Source organism: Panthera tigris, chromosome B1, assembly GCF_018350195.1.
Source record: "Panthera tigris isolate Pti1 chromosome B1, P.tigris_Pti1_mat1.1, whole genome shotgun sequence".
NCBI lineage: Eukaryota > Metazoa > Chordata > Mammalia > Carnivora > Felidae > Panthera > Panthera tigris.
In genome coordinates, this window is record NC_056663.1 from 141018880 (window position 1) to 141043309 (window position 24430).

General features: G+C 41.5%; 1 protein-coding gene across 1 annotated transcript in view; it reads right to left on the reverse strand.

Moving 5' to 3' along the window:
* The window catches only part of FRAS1 (Fraser extracellular matrix complex subunit 1), a 422079-nt gene extending 406530 nt beyond the window's left edge, over positions 1-15549 (reverse strand). The window contains exons 1-2 of the mRNA XM_042984325.1: positions 14931-15549; positions 7009-7040 (exon numbers count right to left, since the gene is read on the reverse strand). Coding sequence (XP_042840259.1) covers positions 7009-7040; positions 14931-15006 — 108 coding nt within the window. The 5' untranslated portion in view covers positions 15007-15549. The remainder of the gene's footprint in view (positions 1-7008; positions 7041-14930) is intronic.
* Positions 15550-24430: the final 8881 nt, after the last annotated feature.

A 24430-nucleotide genomic window follows, 5' to 3' on the forward strand; every position in this document is an offset into this window, starting at 1 on the left:
CTCAGTTGTCAGTACAGAGCCCGATGCAGGGCTCGAACTCATGGACTGTGAGGTCATAACCTGAGCCAAAGTCAGACATGCAACTGACTGAGCCACCCAGGTGGCCCAGGATAGTTCTATTTTTAACTTTTTGAGGCATCTCCATACTGTTTTCCAGAATGGCTGCACCAGTTTGCATTCCCACCAACAGTGCAAAAGTGTTCCCTTTTCTCCACATCCTCGCCAACATCTATTGTTTTCCTGTGCTGTTAATTTTACCCATTCTGACAGGTGTGAAGTGGTATTTCATCGTGGTTTCGTGAAATCCTGATTTCACAAAACCAGGATCTTGAAGAGTCCCATGTTCATTTCAGCACTATTCACAATAGCCAAGATATAGAAACAACCTAAAATCCATCAACTGATTAATGGCTAAAGAAAAAGTGCTGTATATACCCAATGAAATGTTATTTAGCCTTAAAAATGTAGGAAATCCTGCCATTTGCAACACCCTGGGTGGACCTGGAGAACATTATGCTGAGTGAAATAAGTCACATGCAGAAAGTCAAATACTGCACAATCTCATTTGTATACAGAATCTAAAATAGTCATACTCTTAGAGTGGACAGAAAAATGGTGGTTCCCAAGGCCTGGGGCAATTATGCAAGTTAAGAAGATGAATAAATTCTGGAGATCTAATACACAACAATGTGACTATAGTTAATACTGTATTGTACACTTGAAATTTGCTAGGAGGGTATATTTTTGCTTGTTTCAAGTTTTTATTTAAATTCCAGTTAGTTTATATATAGTGTAATACTAATTTTAGGAGTAGAATTTAGTGATTCATCACATATATAATACCTAGTGTTCATGCTAGGAGGGTAGATATTAAATGTTCTCACACCAAAAAAAGAAAGAAAATGGTAACTAAGTGAGGTGATGGATAAGTTAATTAGCTTGTGGTGATTTTTTCACAATATATACATATATCATCAAGAAGTACATCTGAAATACATACAATTTTTATTTGTCAATTACTCTTCAACAAAGCTGAAAAAAAAATTTTAATGGGATATGTAAACTGATTGCAGGCAAAGACCCAGCTATAACTACCCCCCTCCCTTTCATTCAGGAAAACATACGAAGCAAAATGGGGAGAGTAGTGTTGTAACGAAGATGACCTTCAAACTGTTTAAACTACATAAACAAAGAGCAAATTCAGGCACTACAACAGATTTCTTGTGACCTTCTTCACAACTGCTAACAAGAGTACACCGAGGCTTCACCTGGGGTGAGAACCACGCATGAGACTATAATTCAAGCTTAAGTGCTGTATGTTAAGAATTTTAAAGCTCTACAGCTGCATGGTAGACTACAGTGACCATGAGCTCTGTGAGGCTATTTATATTTTAATTTTTTAATTAATTAGCATTAATAAAAATTTTAAATTCAGTCCCCTAGTGTCACCAGCCACATCTCGAGTACTCCATAACTACATGTGGTTCATGCCTACCATACGAGACCCTGTAGCTATGGATCATTTCCACCAGCACAGAGAGCTCTATTGGATAGCACTGAGCTAAGGAATCTTGGAGAGGATCTAATGCTCTCATGTTATAAATTTAGAAACTTAGAGCTTATTTCATTCAAGTGACTTACTCAGTGCTTCATAGCTAGTGATTACAGAGCCAGGACCCAAACCAAGACACCCTGGCCTCTACCACTCCGTCATTTCCACTCCGACATTTTTTGTCACCTAGATGATGTAAGCGGCCAGTTTCTTGCCAAGCACAGTTCTGGGTTCTTTCACAAGCATGTTCTCAGTTAATCCTCACATCATCTCTATGAGGAATACAGTCCTCATTATATAGAAGATGAAACTGAGACTCAGCTGTATAAAACATGGGACCTGAGGTCACACAGCAGGTATATAGCAGTACTAGGATTCAAACTCCAAAGCCTGGATCTTTCCACTATGTCATACTATACAGTAGTGAAGTAAACCCTCCACATTTTTAATTGTCCCTGAATTTTTTTTCTTTCTTTCAAATGTGTTAAAATTTAGTGTCTCATAATCTACTTTGTCAGCATTTGTGAGCAAAAGTATCCCAAGTAGGAAAATTTCAACACTTTTAACACTTTTGACCTAGAGAAGAATAGTTTTGTGCAACTCTCCCAATCACAAACGCTTACAGCAACAATAGCAGCAGCTGACCTTCACTAAGTGTTGTAGGTCTAGGTCACAAGCACAGAACTGGGTGCTTCATGTTGATCTCCTTTAACTTTTGCAACAATCCTGTGAAGTAAATAGTTTATTTCCATTTTACAGATGTAAAAATTGAGGTTAAGAGTCCAACTACCCACCCCTAGGGAAAATCTAATAAAGAGAATTGTTTACTTGTGGTGATACCAAAAGAAAGTTAACTTCTTTTTGCTCAATATAGTTTAAAAACAACAGAAGATAAGTGAAAACACTGAAATAAAAAATTTATCTTTCTCCTCACAGTCAATGCCCCAATTACAGTTAAACATAGGAACTAGGTAGTCTCCTCCTGATAGATTCCTGATTTAAAAAGGTCATGCTCTCCCTTTCTCTCTTTCTGATGTTACAGAAAGTCCTGAGAGCCCAGGGGCAGGGGTGTTGTGGGACATGAAACACACCCCAAAATAGATGACTCAGTGCTTCTCAAAGTATAGGACCTTCCTGGGTATTTTGACTCCCTTAATGTTAATTTTTGACCTGAGGAATGGAAAGAAGAGAAAAGTAAGGAAGACAGTGTTAAAGAAAGGAGAAGAGGCACAACTGAAGGCAGTACATGCAGCTTAGAACCAAATTACCCCAGATTGTCACAAGTCCATACAGCTAGCAAAACTGACAAACAGAACACATTGTTGGGAGTGTGTGTGTGTAAAGTATAGCATATATATTTTTTAAATTGGAATGACCCCCTCCAAACATTGCTCGCATCATGTGGTGGATCTAGTTAGTTCAGGAGAGCCTCAGTTAGATGGGAAGGGGTTAGCCAGGGACAACTGGCTTTTGCAGGAGGTCAGGAGAGTGACTGGCAGAGACAAATGCATGGCAGGTGCAGCAGCAAGGGGGTGGGCGTATAGAACTGAAGGTGAAATAAGCTAGTTGTGTGCAGAGACAACAGGCAGACTGGCTTGGCAGAGAAAAGCAGGCTGCTCAGTGAAATGGCTCTCGAGTCAGAACCGGGTTTGATTGCTCTCTCCTTCTGGTACTGACTAGCTATATAATTTTTGGACAAACGACTGAGACCTTCTGAACCTCAGTTTCTTTATCTGTAAAGTAAAGACAACACCTATTTCCTGGGATTGTTGACAGTATGAAATACATAGTAGGTGCTTAACAACTGCCCCTTCCTCTTGTTATTCTTCTTGGTTGGTAAAGAGGAGTTTTGTTATGGCGGAAAAGAAAATACAATTCACTTCATCTGAGTGCCCTCCCCACATTGTCTTCTTTACTCTACAAAACTCCCTCAGGAGAGGCCTTATCTATCCCCATTTCACACAGGAGGTGATAGAGATTCAGGAAGATCTTGTCATTTCCTCTAGGTCACCAAGCTGGTTTGTAGTGGAGGAGGAAGAATCAGAATGAGGTCTGTCGGGAGACAAGCATCATGAATGCTCCACTATCTCTGAGAGCTTCCCAGGCAACAGGGGATGAGATTAGAGAGGTATCAGTGGGAGAAATCCTCCCAAGACAGGCTAAGAGTTAGCAACTAGCAACCAGTACTAGACCCACGTTCTCATTTGCTTGGTACGTTTTCTGGAATTCTTCTGGGTGAAGCTGATGCTTTGTTGCTTTCAACCAGACCCACTCTCCACTTCTGGTTACTCTCTTGAGAAATGGATTAAGTTCAGGAACTTCACATCCTTTGCCCCAGTTTTCTCACCTATAAAATGGAGAGTTCAGAATACACGATCTCTGAAGTCACTCCTAGCTCTAAACTGTGTGTGGGTAGAATTTACAGGGTTTAGAACAGGGACATTACACCACCATCCCCAGAGGCAGCTCCCAACTGTGATGCCTCTTACTAAAGACACCGTCACCCAGAGAGTTGTTTAATCAGAAGATCCTAGAATAGTATGTAAATGCTCTTAAACTCTTTATTTTAATTCAAAATACAAAAATGTACATTCATTCAATTTCATTGATGTGGGAGCAATGCCATTCTCCGAGACCACATCAGGTGGAGAGAGAGTAGCAATGAATCATGCACACAATTAACTACATCCATAATGTATCATCCGCCATTTCCAGTTTAAAGTTCCTTAAAATGGAAATAGAACTTAAAATGGTAGCAAATAAATCCAAATGTAGAATCTCTCTGGATTTTTGTGTTTTTCCCCAATCTTTTATAGTTGTTTCTCTTACACTTAATTTGACAGCAAATTTTTAGTGACTCACCTCTATGGAGTCTTTTTAAAGTATTCACCATAGTTTCCCTAGAAACAAGAACGTTATTTCTTTTCACATTCACATTCAGCAGCTTAATTAAACTATAAGTCAGATTTTGTCATTCCTCTGCTATAGCTCCGCCAATACACCTTACCAAGAAGACAAGCTAAAGTCCATACAAGGCCCCTGCCCACCTCTCTGACCTTGTCTCCTGCCATCCTGCCCATGGTCATGCAGTCCAGCCATTCTGACCTCCATGCACTTCTTCAAATGGCTAAGCCAGCTTCTGCTTCAGATTGTACCCTTGCTATTACCCTTCTCTGGAATTCTTCAGGGAGACTAGCTCTTACAATGGCCGCTTTCAGGTCTTTGTTCAAATGGCACCTTCTCAGTGAAGCCATCCCTGTCACCCTGTTTCCAGTAGCCACCCTCATCAGTGTTTTCTATCTCCCCACTCCCCTCTTGTTTTTCTCCATAGCACTTATCTGACATTCTATATATTTTACTCATTAGAATTCAAGCTTCCTGAGGGCAAGAATTTTGTCTGTTTGTTCACTGATGTATTCCCAGCTCCTAGAATAGCAGGTTCACAGCTGTCACTCAATAAATATTTGTTTAATAATAATCTTTATTATTGGGGTGCCTGGGTGGCTCAGTCAGTTAAGCATGTGACTTCAGCTCAGGTCATGATCTCATGGTTTTTGAGTTCGAGCCCCAACTCGAGCTCTGTGCTGATAGCTCAGATCCTGGAGCCTGTGTCAGGTTCTGTCTTCCTCTCTCTCTGCCCTTACTCTCCCCTCTCAAAAATAAATAAGCATTAAATTTTTTCAGAAATAATAATGACCTTTAGTATTGTAGTAAGTATACTGTCTTTCTAGCTGAGTCACATAATTACAATAATAAGGACATCAGGCTTGAGGAGGTTTAGGAACACATGTAGTAGAATTTTGGTAAGTAAAGAAGCCAACTGGCGGGGATCAGGAGTGTGCTGGTGCACTACAGTGCAGCATAGTAGCCCTAAGCAGCCATAAACCCTGGAAGGAGCCAGGACATGGAACGGAGAAGAGCAAGATCACCCATTAAGTGCAAATTAACTAGACAGTCTCTCCTTTAACTTGAATGGCACTGCCCTCTCCAAGTACATGATGCTTTCATATTTGAATGCACACTAACACAGAGCAACAACAAATATAGAAGATAGGCTAGCCACTATTCTTTGGATACAGGGGAACAACAGCAAGAAGACATGTTGTCTTGTTCTAGTGAATCCCTTAATGGTCAATTTACTTTTAGCAAATCTCTTAATCTCTTTCTCATCCTTGGTTCTTCATTAAAGAGGAGGAGAATATAAAATAATACATGGCCTGCTTATTTCAGTATCTATTGTACTGGATAGATCAATAGTTATGAAAATACAGTTTTTAAATTATAAAGCAGTGCATACAACAAAACAATTTTCTGGGTATTAACGTGGAAAACCGACTTGTCTATAATATCTACTCAATTCCCCAAAACCAGTGATGTACGTCATAGCACTTTGATTTTAAAATGATTCTCAAAATGTATTAAAGAAGAAACACAAGGAAAAGTAGGCTGGGAAGGGATGAGAAAGAGAGGGAAAATGGCTTTCTCCTGATTCTTTAATAGAAAAATACAAGGGGAGAAACATAAATCTCCAGAGTAATAACTATATTATATAAAGTTTAGAACCAAGAATATTACTGTGAACATCTACAATTATCTAGACTGTTGGATATTTCAGATATTCCTCATCTATCTCAACACCGCAAGGATAATCCAAGATGATTTATCAATTATCACACATGTCAGTAGCAGGTTGTGATGTAAATGAGCAAACCCTCTCCAACCATTTCAGTTCTGCTTTTATTATAGCATTTATTAAACCAAAATAAAAAAAGTGGTGAAGAATGACTTGTCACACCATTTATTAGAGTTGATGGAGTGTAGACGGTCTTTTCAATAAGGCTTTCACACACTGTTATGCACCATAGTACATTATTAATGAAAAGAAATGCATGAGACTTACATCAGCTTTTCCCCCAAGTCATCATGACATTAAATTCAAAATCAACTCTACCATACATGGCAAAAGTTCAGAGATAAAATGTTAATTTGCTTGCTATTTACCAAAACTTAAAGTTACAATTCACAGCAACAGTCAGGAATCTTCCATATTGTACTCAATTTAATAATTTTACTTTTTTTTTATTTGGAGGGGCATTCAAAGGAAGAAGCAAATGCAATGGGAAGATAAACAAATTGTGCCCTAGTTCATATCTGACAAGAGAATGGGATCTAATTTTCTTTCTGATTGAAAGAACACAAAGGACAGCTATGGAATGCAAATTGTGTTGGGTGTTTGAACTCCTTTCCCAATACCTGAGTATTCAAATGGAACTAATTCACTCTGGAAAAGGTATTAAGTAATTGAGCATGATTGTGCCAAGCTGAGGGATAATCCTCAAACTGTGAAGGAAAATAAACATATTTCACAACGATAGGGTCACCTCACTCACTCAGCAACCTCAATCAAGCATTTTACATTCAAAAGAAATAAACCAAATATATGAAGAATGACCTACCGCCAACAAGGAACCCTGATAGACACAAGCACCTGTAGGGAAAAACAAAACAAGAATTAAAAGGAATGCAAAATAGACCAACAGGCACTGCCCCAGCAGACTTAGGCTAAAACTGCATGTACATGCATCATGGTTAGCAAATTGTGCTTTTACCAAAATCTTAAAAGCTTGAGCATTCTGCCCCTGGGGAAATAAACCCATACAACACAACAACACTTCTTGGACACGCATGAGGGAAAGCATCATTAAAACTTATTATTTGAATTTTAAAATAAATGTGTTTACAATGGCATGCCATGTATATACAATGTATATTTTTTCCTATGTAATAAATAAGCAAAGTCTCCATAATCTAGTCTCAATTTACTTATCCAGGCTTCTCTGCCTTCTCTGCCTTCTCTGCCTTCTCTGGCTTCTTTGCTAACACAAATTCTCCAGTCTGACCCAAGTGGCCAACTTAGGATCTGGCAATAACACTTCCATATCTCAATGCCTTTGTTCACTTTTGTGTTTTTTTTTTAATTTTTTTTAACATTTATTTTTGAGAGACAGAAAGAGATAGAGCACAAGCAGGGGAGGAGCAGAGAGAGGGAGACACAGAATCCAAAGCAGGCTCCAGGCTCTGAACTGTCACCACAGAGCCTGATGTGGGGCTTGAACCCACAGACCGTGAGATCATGACCTGAGACAAAGTCAGACACTCGGGCGCCCCGACACTTTTGTTTTCTGTAGGAGACGCACTGAGTCTATTCAGGTTCCTTAAATTTGATCCCATTTCCTTCATGAGGTTTTCCAGCCCACAGGATTGTTATGCTTATTTCCCTTTGGCGCTCACAGTACTCACTGTCTGCATCATCCATTTGTGAACTCATTCTTGTGTGCTTCCTTATAGTACCCTCGCTAAGGATGCTAAGGATGTAGAACTGTTGCATCTACCACGCTATAGTGTTTAGATCCTCTTGGGACAGGGATGGCTTCTACTTCTCTGTCTTCCCTAACTCTTCACACAGTAGGCATCTACTTAGGTATCTGGCTGATTATCTCTTTCTTGCCTTTCATACAGTAGGTTCCTCTATAGGGATATTATAACATTTGTAAGAGAGCGGTGGAGATTGTAGTTATTTGGAAAGAACTCTTCCATTGAGCTCTTGAACTCCAATACTCTTTTCACCCTCTTTTCACTCAATTTTTCTCTCTAATAGGCTGCTTATGAACTGATACATCTTTCTATTTTCCATTCATTAAGCACCAAATAAAAAACAACAAATGATTTGCTTCTAAATGAAAAAGAAGGCTAAATGTGAATGGGACAGCCTATATTTTCTGAATAACTAGCCTATCACAAAATAAATCTTTCCAAGTATTATATTTGAAAACAGTATAAAATTGGAATCCTAATTTTAAAAAACAAACACATTTTCAACCAATCTTTGAACAGCACAACAGGTGTTTTTTTAACCTAGAAACATGTGGGTAGTGTGCTAACAGGTACTCTCTCAGAAAAAGAAGCTACAAAACAGATTGGAATAACATGCACACACCAAGGCAGAAGCACAGCTTGACAATGGGCTGCACTTGGTGTCCAAAGAGGGAAGGACATATTTTACTACAGTGCTTGGCCTCCAACAGATCATTCATGAAATCTCAGAAACACTAACTACTCAGGGAAAGGACCAGTCTGCCTTATGTACTAATACTGGAATTAAGAACAATCTTTAAAGAAATGAAACGGCTATTTACACTTGAGGTCTGAATCAAAGATCTTTACTGGCAAATTTATTGGAATGACTTTTGTGCCCTTGACATTCAAACAAGAATAACTTGAGAGGAAACCTTGGGAGAAAGTTCTTAACTCATTTATTTTTCTTTAATAAATAAAGACTTAGTAAAAGAAAGAAAGAAAGAAAGAAAGAAAGAAAGAAAGAAAGAAAGAAAGAAAGAGACTTAGTATTTTAGTCTGTGGTATGTCATGAGAGATATATATGTATATAATAATCACATATACATGTATATACATAAAATAATCCTATAAAGCTCAAATAAATATATATCAACACAACTCAATTTCTAAATTACTTAAGTTGACATATTTAATTACTTCCTATGTTTAAAAAATAAACACAAAGATCAGGGGTGAGTGGGTGGCTTAGTTGGTTAGAAGACTGACTTAAGCTCAGGTCATGATCTCATGGTCCGTGAGTTCAAGCCCCACATTGGGCTCTCTGCTGTCAGCGCAGAGCCTGCGTTGGATCCTCTGTCCCCCTCTCACTCTGCCTCTCTCTCTCTCTCTCTCTCTCTCTCTCTCAAAAATAAAACATTTAAAAATTTTTATTAACACAAAGATCATCCCTTCAGTACAATTTAACAAAATTTAACCTTTAGAATAAACAAAAGTTAACCTTTAGAATAAGACCATCAAATAATTTTACTGCCCTCCTACATAACATTACCTTCCAAAAGCCAATCATCTTTTCAAAGCTCCAAAAGGAATCAAGTATCTGAAGAAATATCCAGCTACCCATATCAAAACCCATTTCTGTAAGGTCAGATAGATGTTACAAACCCCCTGTAACATTAAAAAATAAAGCAGCATTGAGTGTGGCATCACATACACACTTGGCTAAGCCAAACATCTGCTAGAGACTCCAGTCAAAACGGTGTGTAACTGCTGATAAATTCCATCATTAGGAAAAGGAAATAACTCAATTTGGGTTGCTCCATGATGTACAATGCCAAAAGAAATAAGCTTTGCCCTCAGAGGACTTTCCTAAAACGGAACAGCTCTACCCAGAAGGCAGATGTACAAATGAGTCTCCATTAACGCAGCTTCCAAAACCTCATTTCTACTCTCTTGAGAAAATAAAGCATTCCAGTGTGATGCCCAGTCCTATCAAACATTTATCACCACCCAATGCCAGATGCAGTCCTCCAAAGCAAGCATATTTCTCCCATACTAGCACGCTACTCACACCCACCAACAGATAGAGTTGGGAGGTTTGCTGGCAGGAGGTGCTGGATACAGCTGCTGGTTTTGCACTAGAGCAGAGACCTTTCCACTAACTGATCAACTCATATAACACAGAAAACAAAGGGACTCTCTCCACTTATCACTTTTTTTTTTTCTGAAGCAGTATAGCTCTGTCTGAGATTTAGATTTATGGCTTTACTGGAGCTTTAAAGGAAACTCCAGATCAAGGTGAATTCTGACAGATGGTGAGGATCTAGTAGAAGAAATAGCCTCCTTCAAGAGAAAACAAGAAACATAAGAGACCACAGAAGCTGGAATTCTCTGACCAAGAACTTCATTGGTTTTAGGGCATAGAATACAACTGAGATGCTGGGTAATTTAAATTCCAAATCCTTATGAGGAAGTACATAGAGTTTTGTGGGGTGAAGTGATCACATACAGTGCCAAGAAGGAAGCCCAGGTCCTGAGACATTCCTCCATGTGGCTGACTCCGGTCTTGTAGGTCACACAGGCAAAATGTTACTTCCTAGTCATTTAAACAAGTAAATATCTACGTTTAAGCCCTTTTGCACATTATAATGTGCTCCTTTTTGAGATACATGTATAAAACCTAAAGTTTTCAGAGAAAATATGAGATATAAGTTGTACCAGGATTCTCATCCAGAAACCACTCACTCCAGAAACTGTACCTGGTAAACTGAATAAACTAGAGAAGTTAAATCCAAGAGTCACAAAATGTCAGATTAGTTCAAAGACAGAGTCGTATATATGGCCATAAGATATGAAAAGATTTGAAAAGTATGGTATCACAAAAATATGACTCATTAGGAACAAGCAGCCACAAGTTAGCATTTAAATGTTCAAGCTTTATGTTGTGTTGTAATTCAGCATATGGCTTGTACACTGTGGAATAGTTAAAATAGAATCGTTTTCTGGACCGACAGGACAGCTCATGTCCTGATTATTGTAAACCAGGATTCAGATCAATTAATAGAGTAGTTAAAATGAAAATGGGCCAACTGTTTTTGAACTATTGTAAGATTTGGCACACAACTCCAACTCTGCCATGTGGTATTCTCCTCCCTTCTCCTGAGCCATGTGGTGGAGGGTATTTATGACTACTTGTGTCTGAATAAAATTGAGTGGTATTGCCACTCAAGTTCATAACAGTGAATACAGATGACTGTGGCTTCACTAAACAATGTATATGCAGAATCCAATCCCTAGAGGAGAAGAGAAATGTAGTACGATGGAAATATGAGCCTATGACAATACACTTCTTTATTTTCACTAGCAGATAGTTGCAAAAGTGCAATTATTCAATAGTGGGAAACCCACCAAGCACCGATGTTCACCTATCTCCTATTTCTGCTTTACTAATATTAATAATTTCTGGGTATACAAACTTCTTCAGGACAGGTAATATGATTCCCCCTATCAGAAGTAACTGCACACATAAGCTCTCAATAAAGATTTGTGGAATGAAAGAATGAAGAGACAGGCTATCTATCCCAGTGAATATCTTCTCTTTCTTCACACTGAGTTTTAAGCATTAAATCTTACACAAAAGGAACTCTCTAGCCAAGAGTGGAACCAAATATGCTGATCCATAAATAAAACATGCTGTCTATTAAATTATCTTTTCCAATGTATTCTATTAATGGCATTTACAAGAAGAATCTGGAAGATTGTGGGATTGGCTAAAGCCCCATGAGGAGAATGGGACACAGACAAGTAGAACTCAATTCTGACAACCTCCAATTCAATAATCTTCTCCTATCTCCAAGCCACCATGTTCTATCTAGCATTACTTCACAGGACTTGCACAGGTCAACACAACTCAAAATGTACTTCTCCAAAACATGTCATGGCAAAGCTTGTCTGATTCATTAAGCAGCCATGTTCGCTAGTTTCTGTGACTTCTTGATTTAATTAAGTTCTCAAATCATAGTGATTTGTCAGCTTGGCAATATAAGACAGCATAAAATAACACAGCCAATGATTTGCTTATAAAATTCATTTTTCTTTTAATAACTAAAATAAAATTCAGAACCAAAAAGTTGCAAGTGACCACAAAGAAGGCAGCAAATGTTGATATTTTTTCCTATGTTTGATGATTAGCAAAAGCATTTGACAGCTATCACCTAGCCAGCTGACTTCTGCATTTGGTAAATGACAGAGCCACAGCCCAAAGAACTTAGGTGGTTCACTCAAGGTCATACAGCCACTTATCATAGAGGCCAGTCTAAACTTAATTCAAAAGAGTGTGATTACACAATACTCATTCATCTGACCAATATTTTTTTTAGCACCTAGTGTGTACTAGGAGCTGAGGTGGAGATGTAAGACTAATTAGGAACCATCCTAGGCCCTCAGTGAGCATACAGTGATGTGAAGACCCAAACCTCACCTTCATCAACTGTAATTGTAGAATTAGTCAATGGGGTACTAGAAGCATATATGAGATGCCCTCTGAGCACTAAGAAGAAAACATAAATTCTGCCATAGCCTGGTCAGCAAAAGTATCAAACCATACATCACACCATGAGAGGCACACATGTGAATACTTCTTTTCCATCTTTAAAAATCATTGGGGTGCCTGGGTGGCTCAGCTGGTTAAGCTTCCAACTTTGGCTCAGGTCATGATCTCTGGGTTCATGCTGACAGCTCAGAGCCTGGAGCCTGCTTGGGATTCTGTGTCTCCTTGTCTTTCCTCCTCTCTCTCTCTCTCTCTTTCAAAAGTAAGTAAATGTTAAAAAAAAAAAATGTTTTTTTAATCATTGCCAAGGCTAATAATAAAAACTTGAAGAAATCTGTAAGATCCTTAAGTTTTCCATCCTTGACTTCAGTGCTCTTATTTTTAAGAGAAAAAGAAAACCCTGACAGAAGCAAATCAGAAGTCTCATTAGATGACAGCTGATTTTTTGGCTGTGGGTCTGATATCACTTAACTAAATTAATTAAATAAGATAATGTATGCAAAGTGTTTGGCATAGTGGAAGCCAAGTAACGTGCTCAAAAAATGTCCACCTTCATTCATTCATCATTAGATAAGCACCATTACAACTCAGATGGAAACTCTCAGACATCTACCAGTCCAATTTGTGAACTGATTCTAGAATGCCCTGAAGGTGGGGTGAACCAGTAAGAAGCAAAGTTTCCAAAGAATCTTTAGAGGAATAGCGCCCCTGGCGCCCTGCCCTCCTCCTCCGGGATCAGAAGACTTTGGACATTCTTAAACTTCGCCCATTGTACCAACCAGTCTTCCAAAGAGCGAACCCTGCAGGCTCTTAATAATAATGGCTTTTGTAATTTCAAGAGATTTGGTTCTGAAAAAACGGCGTCATTCCAACTGCCCCCTGGTGAGCTATCAGGGAGAGAGAACACGTTTTCCGCGTTGCTAGGGTATGATTCTAAATAAGAAACTGCCACCACCAAGTGAAAACATAATTTTTCTCTAAGTCTCAAATTCTGATTTGGGTGGCCTGGGTTAACTCTCCCACCTCATTTATTATTGCAAGTAAGCCCTAGAATTTTTATTTTTTTTAAGTATGCACACGTACAGTGAAGACATTTCTACAGGGTATGCCCTATTTGAAGTCTTGCCCAGGCCCCAGACATGCCTTTCCGGGGTAAAGTAATTGACATGCTTCCCGGGAGGGTGCGGACAGGCGGTACCTATACCCATGGTAAAGTCCCCATCACTGTGCGTGGACTCCCAAGGCCACGCCACTTTCTCCGGAGAAACTAGCAAAGAAAAGGCAGCTGCTCTGATGGCCAGAGGTCGATCCAAGGCAGGGCTTTGTCCTCTGCCTGGCCTCCTGCCGCCCCCGGCCCTGAGCCCAGGCTCCGCACCCTCAACTGCCCCAACCCGGCAGCAGGCGAAGGCGCCCCGCCCCGCCCGGCGCCCGCCGCCGCCGCTGCTGCGGGTCTGATTTGCGGCGGAGCAGGTGAACTCTCCTTCCCGCAGCTGGATGAATAATGAATGGAGACGGGAGGGGAAGCCAAGAGCCCGCGGCGGTGGATTAAGTCGTCTTCCTCCCAGTCCGCCGGCACCCTTCCCCCTCTCCAAGCACTATCTAGACGACTTTCCCGTCTCCCCGGAGCAGGTAGGAACTCACAGCGCCTCGCATCCCCGGGCCCGCCATCCCATGACCCCCGAACTCTTAAATTACTTATGGATTCATTTATTTGCCTGAGCCCCGACTGCCTTTGCTATCATGGCGACAATTCCCACCGTCTCCTTTCTCTCCCCAGGTCGGGGTTCTACACACAGGTTGGAGCCCCGGAAGAAAACCAGGAGTGAGGGCGAAGTAAGAGAATGAAGCTAAACTCTTATTAATCACTTTTTCCCCCCTAGGGAAGCAGGCAGGCTCGTAGGCTCGTGCCTCTCTGTACTAGGGAGATTTCTCTTAGTGCATTTGAATTGTCTACGTACAGAACGCGCTCTATCTAGTTATAAAATCTTTACTGGACTTTACAGGGACACTTCCTGGGGCGAGGGGGCAGGGAGAGTGGCGAGGGCTTTAAGGTGCCGGATTTTTGTTTCGTGGGAGCGGAGGTATTTTTACCCAGGTAAGAGCAATTGTTCGCTCCTCGCCTACGCTTCATGCAGTCGCTTTCCGTTGGGGGCAGCGGGGAAGTGGGAAAAAAGAGAATCCAGTCTCGGAGATGCCACCTCAATTGGCCACCCACCCACCCAAATGCACTAAGGGCAGAGAGGGAGGCGGGAGACGGGCTTGTGATCTGAATGCAAAACAATCAAGGAGTAGGAATCTTCTCAGAAAAAGCCCACTCCAGTTCCACTCCCACCCACCCACCACCCCCAAAGAAACTTCCACCCGACCCCCAATACCATAAACACGCTTGACTTTTTAAACGGCACGACCTCTCCCCCCCCCCCCACCACACACACACACAAGGGGGGAAGGTGGGGGGAGGCACCGCTCTCTCACCTTCGGAATGATGAGGCAATGCCGCAAATTCCGCCAATGCTAGGGCCACCCCGAGCCACACTTTGAAGGCACCCATTGCCGCTTCGACACCCACACTGGAAGAGCCCAGCCTTCAGCATCCAAGAACCAGCTCTCGCCCCAAACACCGGCTCTGGCGCCCGGGCTGGCGCGCACCGAGAGCGGGGGTTGGCGGGCGGCTACCTCCCGGGAAATGCGGCGCTGCCCTGGCCCCGAGTGACACTCTTCAGCAGCCCGGAGGCGCCGGGCCGCGCGGGGGATTCAATTCACCCACTGCCCGGACGGAGAGCGCGCTCAGGTCTCCCGCGGAGCAGCACCCCAACGTGGGCTGAGCTTGGAGAATAAAAGAGGAGGCAGAGCGCAGTTCTCCGCTGTAGACTCGCCGGAAAGTTCCCGTCACAGGCTCATCGGACCTCCCAGCATTTCTCTCAGACCCGACGCGTCCGCTCCTGGGTCCCCGGCCGTGGAGATCCCGGCGCAGGTTGGTCCGGAGCAGCTTTTTAAAGTTCGCTTGACACTCTACGTCGGCGCCGCGTCGGCAGAGGGGGTCGCCGGGAGCCCAGAAAGACCCACCCACCCCTAGGCCGGGCCACCCGGCTCCGCGGACCTCAGCCCCCAGTGGCCGCTCTCTGGAAACTTTGTGCCGCGCTGCGGGCAGCTCCCGGACTCGGCGGCGCTGCAGCCGCACGGCGCCGCCTCTGGCCGCGCTCCCTGCAGCAGCCGGTTCGAAAGCTTCCTCGAAAAGAACGGGGGCGGCGCCTCGGGGGGCGCTGCTGCTACTTTCTCGCCTCCGCCCCTCTCCAGGGTGAGGAGGGCTGTGGGGGCGCGGCTTGCTCCACGCGGACTGCCACCTCGGCGCTGTACACCCGGGGCTGGTCTGCAGGGTTGAGGTGTGATTACGGGAGTGCGGGAGGCGCCATAATTTTAAATGCACGGAGGAAAGAGCTAGGGAGGCTGGAAGGGATCCCGAAGTCAATGCTGCCACTCGGACTAGAGAGCCCGCATACGCACAAAATAAGGCCCCCTCTGGATCCCAGCGTTTAAAGGACACACGCTCCGCCTCCCTCCGCCTCCCTCCCCTCCTTCCTCTCTCCTTTGCTCGGTGTGAAAATGGACCCAGGGACTCGGAGCTTTGGCAGAGATTCCAGAGAGTCACGTGGGGAAGGGGAGAATCTAGGAGGGGGCAGTGAGGGGAGGCCGAGAGAGCAACCTGATCCCCTTATTCGTTCTGCTGGAGTACATATTGCCTTTGTCTGGGGCGGGATCAAAAGTGGTCACACCAGGGCGGGGAGGGGGAGGGGGAGGCGGTGATGGGTGGTCCTTGCTCACTGAGAACCTGCCAACCGGGTCCTCACCTCTCGATTCAGGAGGGACCCATCCGGGAGGGGGTTTTACCCGCATTCAAAGGCCCTGTCGCTATCCTCCACCCCCACACCCCGCCACTCCTGCTGGACTAAGTGCGTGAGGCGGACCTGATCCACCTTGGTGGTTCTGAGACCCTCCTGTTGTCCCACCATGGGTTTTACCAGCAACCTGCGAGGGTCTTGGCTTGTGTGTCCTAGGCAGGGCCTCCCACCGGGCCGGGAATGCACCTTTACCTCTGGCAGAGAGACTGTCAGTGGAACACTGGGCGGTCTAGGCGAGGTGGCTCCAGCTGCGCCCCCAAATGCCAGTGACTGGGAAGTAAACCTCTGGGCTACGCAGACTGGGGCGCACACTTGAAGAGTGGAGTCAGGACTGAGTGACGACAGCAATTTTTATATGACCAAATAAAAAGAGCTGGTCTTGGGTTAATCGCTTTACGAGATGAGAATGGTTGCCTCAAGAGAGATGCTGGCTGGGATCTGACTGACCCGGAGGAAACACGTCCTGGTTCCTTTAAGTTGACCTGACTTGGGTGAACGTGTGGAAGGGGAGTTTGTCCAAGCTGCACACGCTAGGCTGTGAAACAGTGGGGGGGCCCACTTGTTTTCAGTCTTTACAACCATCCTAAAGGTGGGCCAACGTGCTAATGCTCTCAGCCGCAACTTGGAACAAGTATAACTTAGTTAAGTTGTAAGTTGTAACTGACCGATATCTGCCATCCCTGTATGTATTCCTATTTAGCCAGAGCAAAATGGGAACCTCTAAAAACCGGGCACTGACTTTTGAGTTTTTAGAGGAGCCAGGGGGTTTTCAACTCACCCTCAGTCTCTCCTGGGTTCCGGGGGGGGGGGGGGGGGGTCTCAGGAACAGAGTATGTTTATCACCTTTGTACCTGAAACACAGAGTAGTAGATGCTTATTAAACGTTTGTTGCAAGAACGGACTGAGTAAAATAGTCCCTAAAAGCAGTGGCCACATCAAGTGCAGTGGGGCCCCAAAAAAGACCCCTCCTCTTTTTTCATTTAGAAAAACCTCCCCTCCCCCCAAAAAGACCCCTTCCTCTTTTTTCATTTAGAAAGTTCACATTCTCTCCATCCCATGTAACCTGCTATGAAAACTCAGCTTCCAACACACTCTGGCAACCAGCTTACCACTCCTAACACACTCCTTATAGAAATTTTATAGCCACCACTGACTAGAAGTAACTTAGACAGTTTGTTCTCTCAAGAATCAATTTGATTAAAAAAAAATTAAAAAGACCATACAATCATGGCCCTCAAAGAAGTTTCAGTAAGACATATTATACTTGTGCTGCTTTTTAAAAAGGAGAGGAGGTGGGGGGAGAATATCATTTCCAAGTTACACCCAATTCACCATATGCAGTATTTCTATATAACATCCCCCTCTCTGCCCCGCTCCACCACCGGCTGTGCACAGGTGTCCACACTGGCCCACATACATTATCCCCCCTCCCCTCAGCCCTGATTAGGGAGAGAGCAGATTAGGCAGAGCCCCACCCCAAGATGATCAAATGGTTGAAAGGGTCAACCAATCAGTAATATTAAGCACATTTAGCACCTTCTGTGGGCACCTAAATTGAGACGTCAGGAAAAGAATTATATTAGCATAATCTATTTCATTATGATAGAAATTTAGTAGGCATTTTTATGGATATGGAACTAATAGTAACTAGCTTATCTGTATAAGTTAACCTCTACAAATGAGTGCTTCACTCCAACAACCAATGCTTCCCCTGGCAAGGAGTTGATAGTTCACTAGCCAGAGACAGCTGGTTCTGTATCTTCAATATGTCCTATAGTATCTCCTTGGATTGGCCCTACTGTCACCTACTGACATTTCCCTGGCCTTGGTGCTGCCCAATCTAGGGAACTGATTTATCAATTCCTCCTGTAAATGATAGCAAAAACAACAATAATAGCTAACACACATAAAAATAACAAGAGCCTAACACTGTACACTTTTACATTTAATCCTCCAAGAACCCTATGAGACAGGTACCATTATTATTTCCATTTACAGGAGAAATACTGATGTTCAGAGAGTTAAGTAATCTGTCCAGAGTCAGATGACTAAAAAATGGCAAAGCATATTAGAGCAAGCAATGCCAGCTGCAAAAGCAGGCAAACCCCCGAATTGTAGTGTCTTAAGACAACAAAAGTTTATTTCTCAATCACATCCTGGCCCTGGGTGTAGGTGACTTCTTCTTATTGCTAGGGCGTGATGGAACACATGGCATGTAGCTTCCACATATGGGTAAAAAAGCCATAAAGGAGGTACTGCAATCCCTAAGGGCGTTAGCCCTTCCTCTTAGAACCCAGTGGCAAGAATGAGTCACATGACCCCAACCTAACTGCAAAAAAGGTCGGACCTATAGGAGGAAACATGGATATTTAGTGAGTACTAACTGTATTGATCCACTCCAGAGCCCCTGCTCTTAACTGTCTTAACTATCCTTAGCTCCACTATTTTGCCTCTTAGCAAAGCCCCGGTTGAACCTCCCCTGCTAACACTAGGGCTTTCGTGACCTTTGTTGCAACTGCTCTACTGTTCCTCCAACTTATCTTTACTCTCCTATTGGTCCACTTTACTCTCCTTTTCCTTTCTCCCTTCTGCCCCCTTTCCTCTGCTTCTCACTGTCTTCTTTCTGCACAACCCCACCCTATGCACTGAGTCTTCTATCACATCTTTCTTCTCGTACCTGCTCTGGGAGTGATCCTGCAGTGTTACTGCTTTTGTTCTGGTTTGTCAGTTTCAGCATGTGACAATATTTGTGGCTTCTTTTTCCTGCTTCAAATAGTTATACCAAAAAGAATAAGTGAATAATAGAAGTAAATACTGATGGGCTGTGCCATAATCTAACCCCTGCACAAGAATAACTGCAGCAAACACATTCAAACATTTTTCTCTGCTTAACTGAACTTAATTCTTTTTACAAAAACAAAGTCATAATTTACATGCTATTTTGTAACCTGCCTTTTTTTCTCCCACTGAACAGTATAGCTAGACCACAACATTCTAAGCCAAATCATATTGATCTATCTCATTCTTTTTAAGAGCTTCTTGGGTTTGTATTGTATGGATAGATCTTTATATATTTACCCAATCCTCTGTTAAGAACATTTACATTGTTCCCAGTTTTTTGCTGTTATAAATAATACAGCAGTAAATGTCCTTATAAAAGTCCTTTGTGCACTTACCCAGTTATTTCCCTGGGGTAAATTTTGGAGGCAAAAGTGCTGGGTCAAAGGGATGCATATTTTCATTTTGATAGCTGTCATTTAATCTTTATAAATCTCAAAAGGAGAAATGATATTTTGCTTAATACAACTTATTAACTATGTTACCTCAAGCATATTACCCTCCTTGAACTTCAGATTCCCTGCCTAAAAAATGGGCATTGTAATAAAAGTCCATTACATGAAAAGTCCTTACAGGACCTCTGTTTGCACCGAATAAAATAAAAATGCCTAGCACCATATGTGACATGTTAGCCACTTAACAGATGTTAGCCAAGTGAAATACATGTACTTTTTAAATCTGCATTTCTTCGCTCATTAGTAAAGTAAAACAACTTTTCTTATTTTTATGTATTTCTTTGTGTGTGTCTGAATGATCTCTTTATATTTCTGTTAGTGGGGTTTTTGATTCTATGTAGAATTGTAAGAGTTCTTTATGTATTCAGCATATTAATCCTTTTCTATGAATTTAAGTATTCCTGTACAGAAAGAGAGTCACTATTTACCATTTATTTTTGTGGGAAAGAAGAGCTTCCCCAGCAATGTCAATGGAAGGACATATAAGACCAACCCCGCCCCCCAAAAAAGGGCTTAGTGTCTAGAATTTTTTCCTGGAATAAAATAAACTAAAACCCCAAGTTTTTTGTTTTTTTGTTTTTGTTTTTTGTTTGTTTGTTTCCTTGTTTTAGCTTCCCCTTTTGAAACAGCCACCCAACCTTATACACTGGTTCAGTTGTAGCAATTGTGGTAGGCTGGGTTCTCTTCTTTTTGGTTGATACCCCTGCATCACCATTGTCAAATAGTTTTAATATCACCCCTGTGCCTCTAGTAACGACACAGCAGAAAGCCAAGCATCAGAGGTCACTGAAAATGCCAAATGGCAACAGCAACCAAAAGAGGAAACCCGGTCATCTCAGCACATTTAATCAAGTTCTTTCCCACTCAGACTACACTGGCTTTGGTTTTATACATAAAAGTCCTGTATGACTGGACCTGATTCACCCTGCACTTCACTACTGCATACTTACATCTAGATTTTTTTAAACTTCATTTGTTGTTCTCTGTATCACTAATTATCTTCTGTTTACACCGAGAATACTTGTCTATCTAATCAGTACTGGTAATAAGTACAATGTAGTCATGGCAATGAGAAAAAATTACCGAAAACTTTGTAGGAAACTAATTTTTTTTTTTTTTTACTAATCATCTAGTCACCTTGCTGAGCTGTATATTCCCTCTTGTATTTATTTCTACTGAAAGAAGTGAGAGGAGGTCAGGTATAAAAAGAAGAGATGCAAAGAAAGGAAACAGGATTTCCAGATGCTCTTTGCTTTTGCTTCAGATTAGAAGCTATTTCAAAACACACACCACCTCTACCCTTGCCCCCCCTTAAACAATGAAATATTCTGAACAGCTTATATGATACAGAATGTGCTGAATAGATTGTAACTTTTCCATAAAATGAAATATATAGAAATTTAAAATGATAGTTTAAACATATATTTATTGACATGGAAATATGTTTTCAAAATATTATTGGGTGAAAAACATAGGTTATGTGATAATAACACAATGTTCCCATGCTTTTGTTTATAGACATGTACTTTAATACATTTATACACACACATCCATACACACACATCTTAAAAGATATACAGTTGACCTTCGAACAATACAGGTTTGAACTCTGTGAGCCCACATATACATGAATTTTTTAATATAAATACAGTATGTGCTATAAATGTATTTTCCTTATGATTTTCTTAATAATGTTTTCTTTTCTCTGGCTTCCTTTATGGTCAGAATACAGTATAGAATACATGCAACATACAAAATATGTGTTAATTGACTTCCAGTCAAACGTGGACTATTAAGTTTTGGGTGAATCAAAAGTTATAGGTGGACTTTTGACTATGCAGGAAGTCAGTGCCCCTACCCCTAAGTTGTTCAAAGGTCAGTTGTACACCGAAATATTATCTGAGGTTGCAGGTGACTTAATTTCTTTTTTCAGCTTGCCTGTATTTTCACATTCTTCTATACTAAATTCATATATAACTGTTGGAGGAATTTTCAAATAACAGAATCAGCTAATTCAAACTATCTTAAACTATATATGGCATTTACTGTCTGTCATAATTAGAAACTAAGGCTTTCCTTAGAAGATCTTTAGATTGGGTTCAACTTAGTACTTTAATGATGTTATAAAGGAGCTGAATTCTTTCTTTCTCTCCACTCTGCCTTTGTGATAGACATTACTAGTGCTCACCCACATTTCCTGGCTACATGGGATTTCACGTTTTTTCTCAGCCCATTCACAGTTAGGCAAGGCAGGTAATTAGATCTAGACCTACACTGTCCAATACAGTGGCCACTATGCACATGTGCCTACTGAGCTCTATACATCAAATGGCAAAGACTTAGAACACACAAATAAAGAATATAAAATATCTTGGGGTGCCTGGGTGACTCAGTAAGTTAGGTGTCCAACTCTTGATTTCAGCTCAGGTTATGTTCTCATGGTTTGTGAGTTCCAGGCCCCTGTTGGGCTCTGCACTGACAGCATCGAGCCTGGTTGGGATTCTCTCTCTCCCTCTCTCTCTCTGTCCCTCCCCTGCTCATGCTCGCTCTCTCTCTCTCTCTCTCTCTCAAAATAAACATTAGAAAAAAGAAAGTATGGGCACCTGGGCGACTCAGTCGGTTAAGTGTCCAACTTCAGCTCAGGTCATGATCTCACAGTTTGTGAGCTCAAGCCCCATGTCGGGCTCTATGCTGACAGTTCAGAGCCTGGAGCCTGTTTCGGATTCTATGTCTCCCTCTATCTCTGCCTCCTGCTCATGCTCTCTCTCTCTCAAAAATAAACATTAAAAAAATTATTAAAGAATATAAAATATCCCATTAACTTTTATATTAATTACATGTTGAAATGATAATATTTTGAATATATTCTGTTAAACATATTATTAAAACTAACTTTACCTGTTCCTTTTTACTTTCAAAAATATGGCTACTAGAAAATTAGGTTTTCTTATGTCCACTATGCATCTATTAGAATGTGTAAATAAATAAATAAATAAATAAATAAATAAATGTTTTAAAGTAAATTTGAAAAACTGATAAAATCAAGCACGGGCCATGATGTGGAACAACTGGAACTCTCATATATATTGCTGGTGTTAACATGAAATTGTGCATTTTGGAAAATAGTTTGACAGTTTCTTATAAAATTAAACATGAACTTACTATATGATTGAGTCATCCCACTGGTAAATGTTTACCCAAGAGAAATGAAAACCTATGTTCACACAATAATGTTTTCTATTGGCTTTGTTCATCACCAAAAACATTTGGGGAACAACTTAAATGTCTCTCCACTGGCAAATAGATAAACAAACCACAGTAAATCCATACAATGGAATAGTATTCAGCAACAAAAAGGAACAAACTACACACAACAGCATGTTTGAATGTCAAATGCATTATGTTAAATGAAAAGAGCCAAACCCAAAAGCTACATACTCTATCATTCCATTTATGTGGCATTGTTGAAAGGCAAAACCATAGGGTCAGAAAATAGATCACTGGTTGCCAGGGGCCGAGGGTAGGAGGAGGGATTGACTACAAAAGGCACAGGGTAATTCTTGGGAGAGACGGAAGTGTTCTAAAATTTGCTTGTAATAGTAATTATGTGACTATATGTGTTTGTTGAAACTCACAGAACTGTACCCTAAAAAAAGTAAATTTTACTGTGGGTAAATTATACCCTAACTTACAAGATAAAAAACACATAACAAACAAACAAGTCATAGCAAACAAGCATTACCTCCAAATTTGGTAATAGCAACAACAATAATAATAAAGTTAGTCATGTGAGTCACATGTGGTTCCCATTATATTTCTATTGGATAGCAGTTTTATTTTTTTTAATTTTTTTAAAATTGTTTTTTTTTTAATGTTTATTTTTGAGAAAGACAGAGACAGAATGTGAGTGGGTTAGGGGCAGAGAGAGAAGGAGACACAGAATCCAAAGCAGGCTCCAGGCTCTGAGCTGTCAGCACAGAGCCCGACATGGGGCTCAAACTCATGAACTGTGAGATCGTGACCTGAGCCGAAGTCGGACTCTCAACCAACTGAGCCTCCCAGGCGCCCCATGGATAGCACTGTTTTAGACAATGGGCTGTGTTGCTTTTGACCCAAAACGAATATAGCCATGCTCCCTTCCCTGGTCTCACTGACGTCTGAAACCTATGATGGTAGCATCATAAGATGATGGAATCTCTCAATAAGCCCAAATCCCGACAGAAATGTTTGGAACAAAGGCCCCTGCCAACACTCACTGGACAGGTTGTGTCAGAAATATACTTTATCTTGTTAACAACAAAGATTTGGAGGTTGTTACTTCAGCATAACCTAGGCTTTCCTGACCAATGCTGCCTTCCACTGTCAGTTTCGCTTCCACTTGGATCCAGCTTTTCAATAAAAAATAACTTCCAGCAATTCTCAGAGCTACATGCTTCCCTCCCCCCACCCCATTCTACAAAGAGTTAAACCAAAGCTATGTAAGAAAAGCAAGAATCTACTTTCTCATGAACCCCTAGCAAATGTTTTTCTTGTGTTTCACTGGTCCACATTCACTCTCATGCCCATGGATTTTTGCGAAATACAAACATTCAGTCTACTAGAACCTACAAAGAAAACAAAGACTCCATGAGGTAGTAATTACTAAATATATTCTCTATGAGGGAAAATTCAACAGAATGCAAAGAATTCTCCTGAAGCCAGCTTGTTTTCAGCATATTCTTTCCAAGGCAATACAACTAGGAATCAATATTACTGAATTCAAGCCTCTTGATGTATCCTGGCT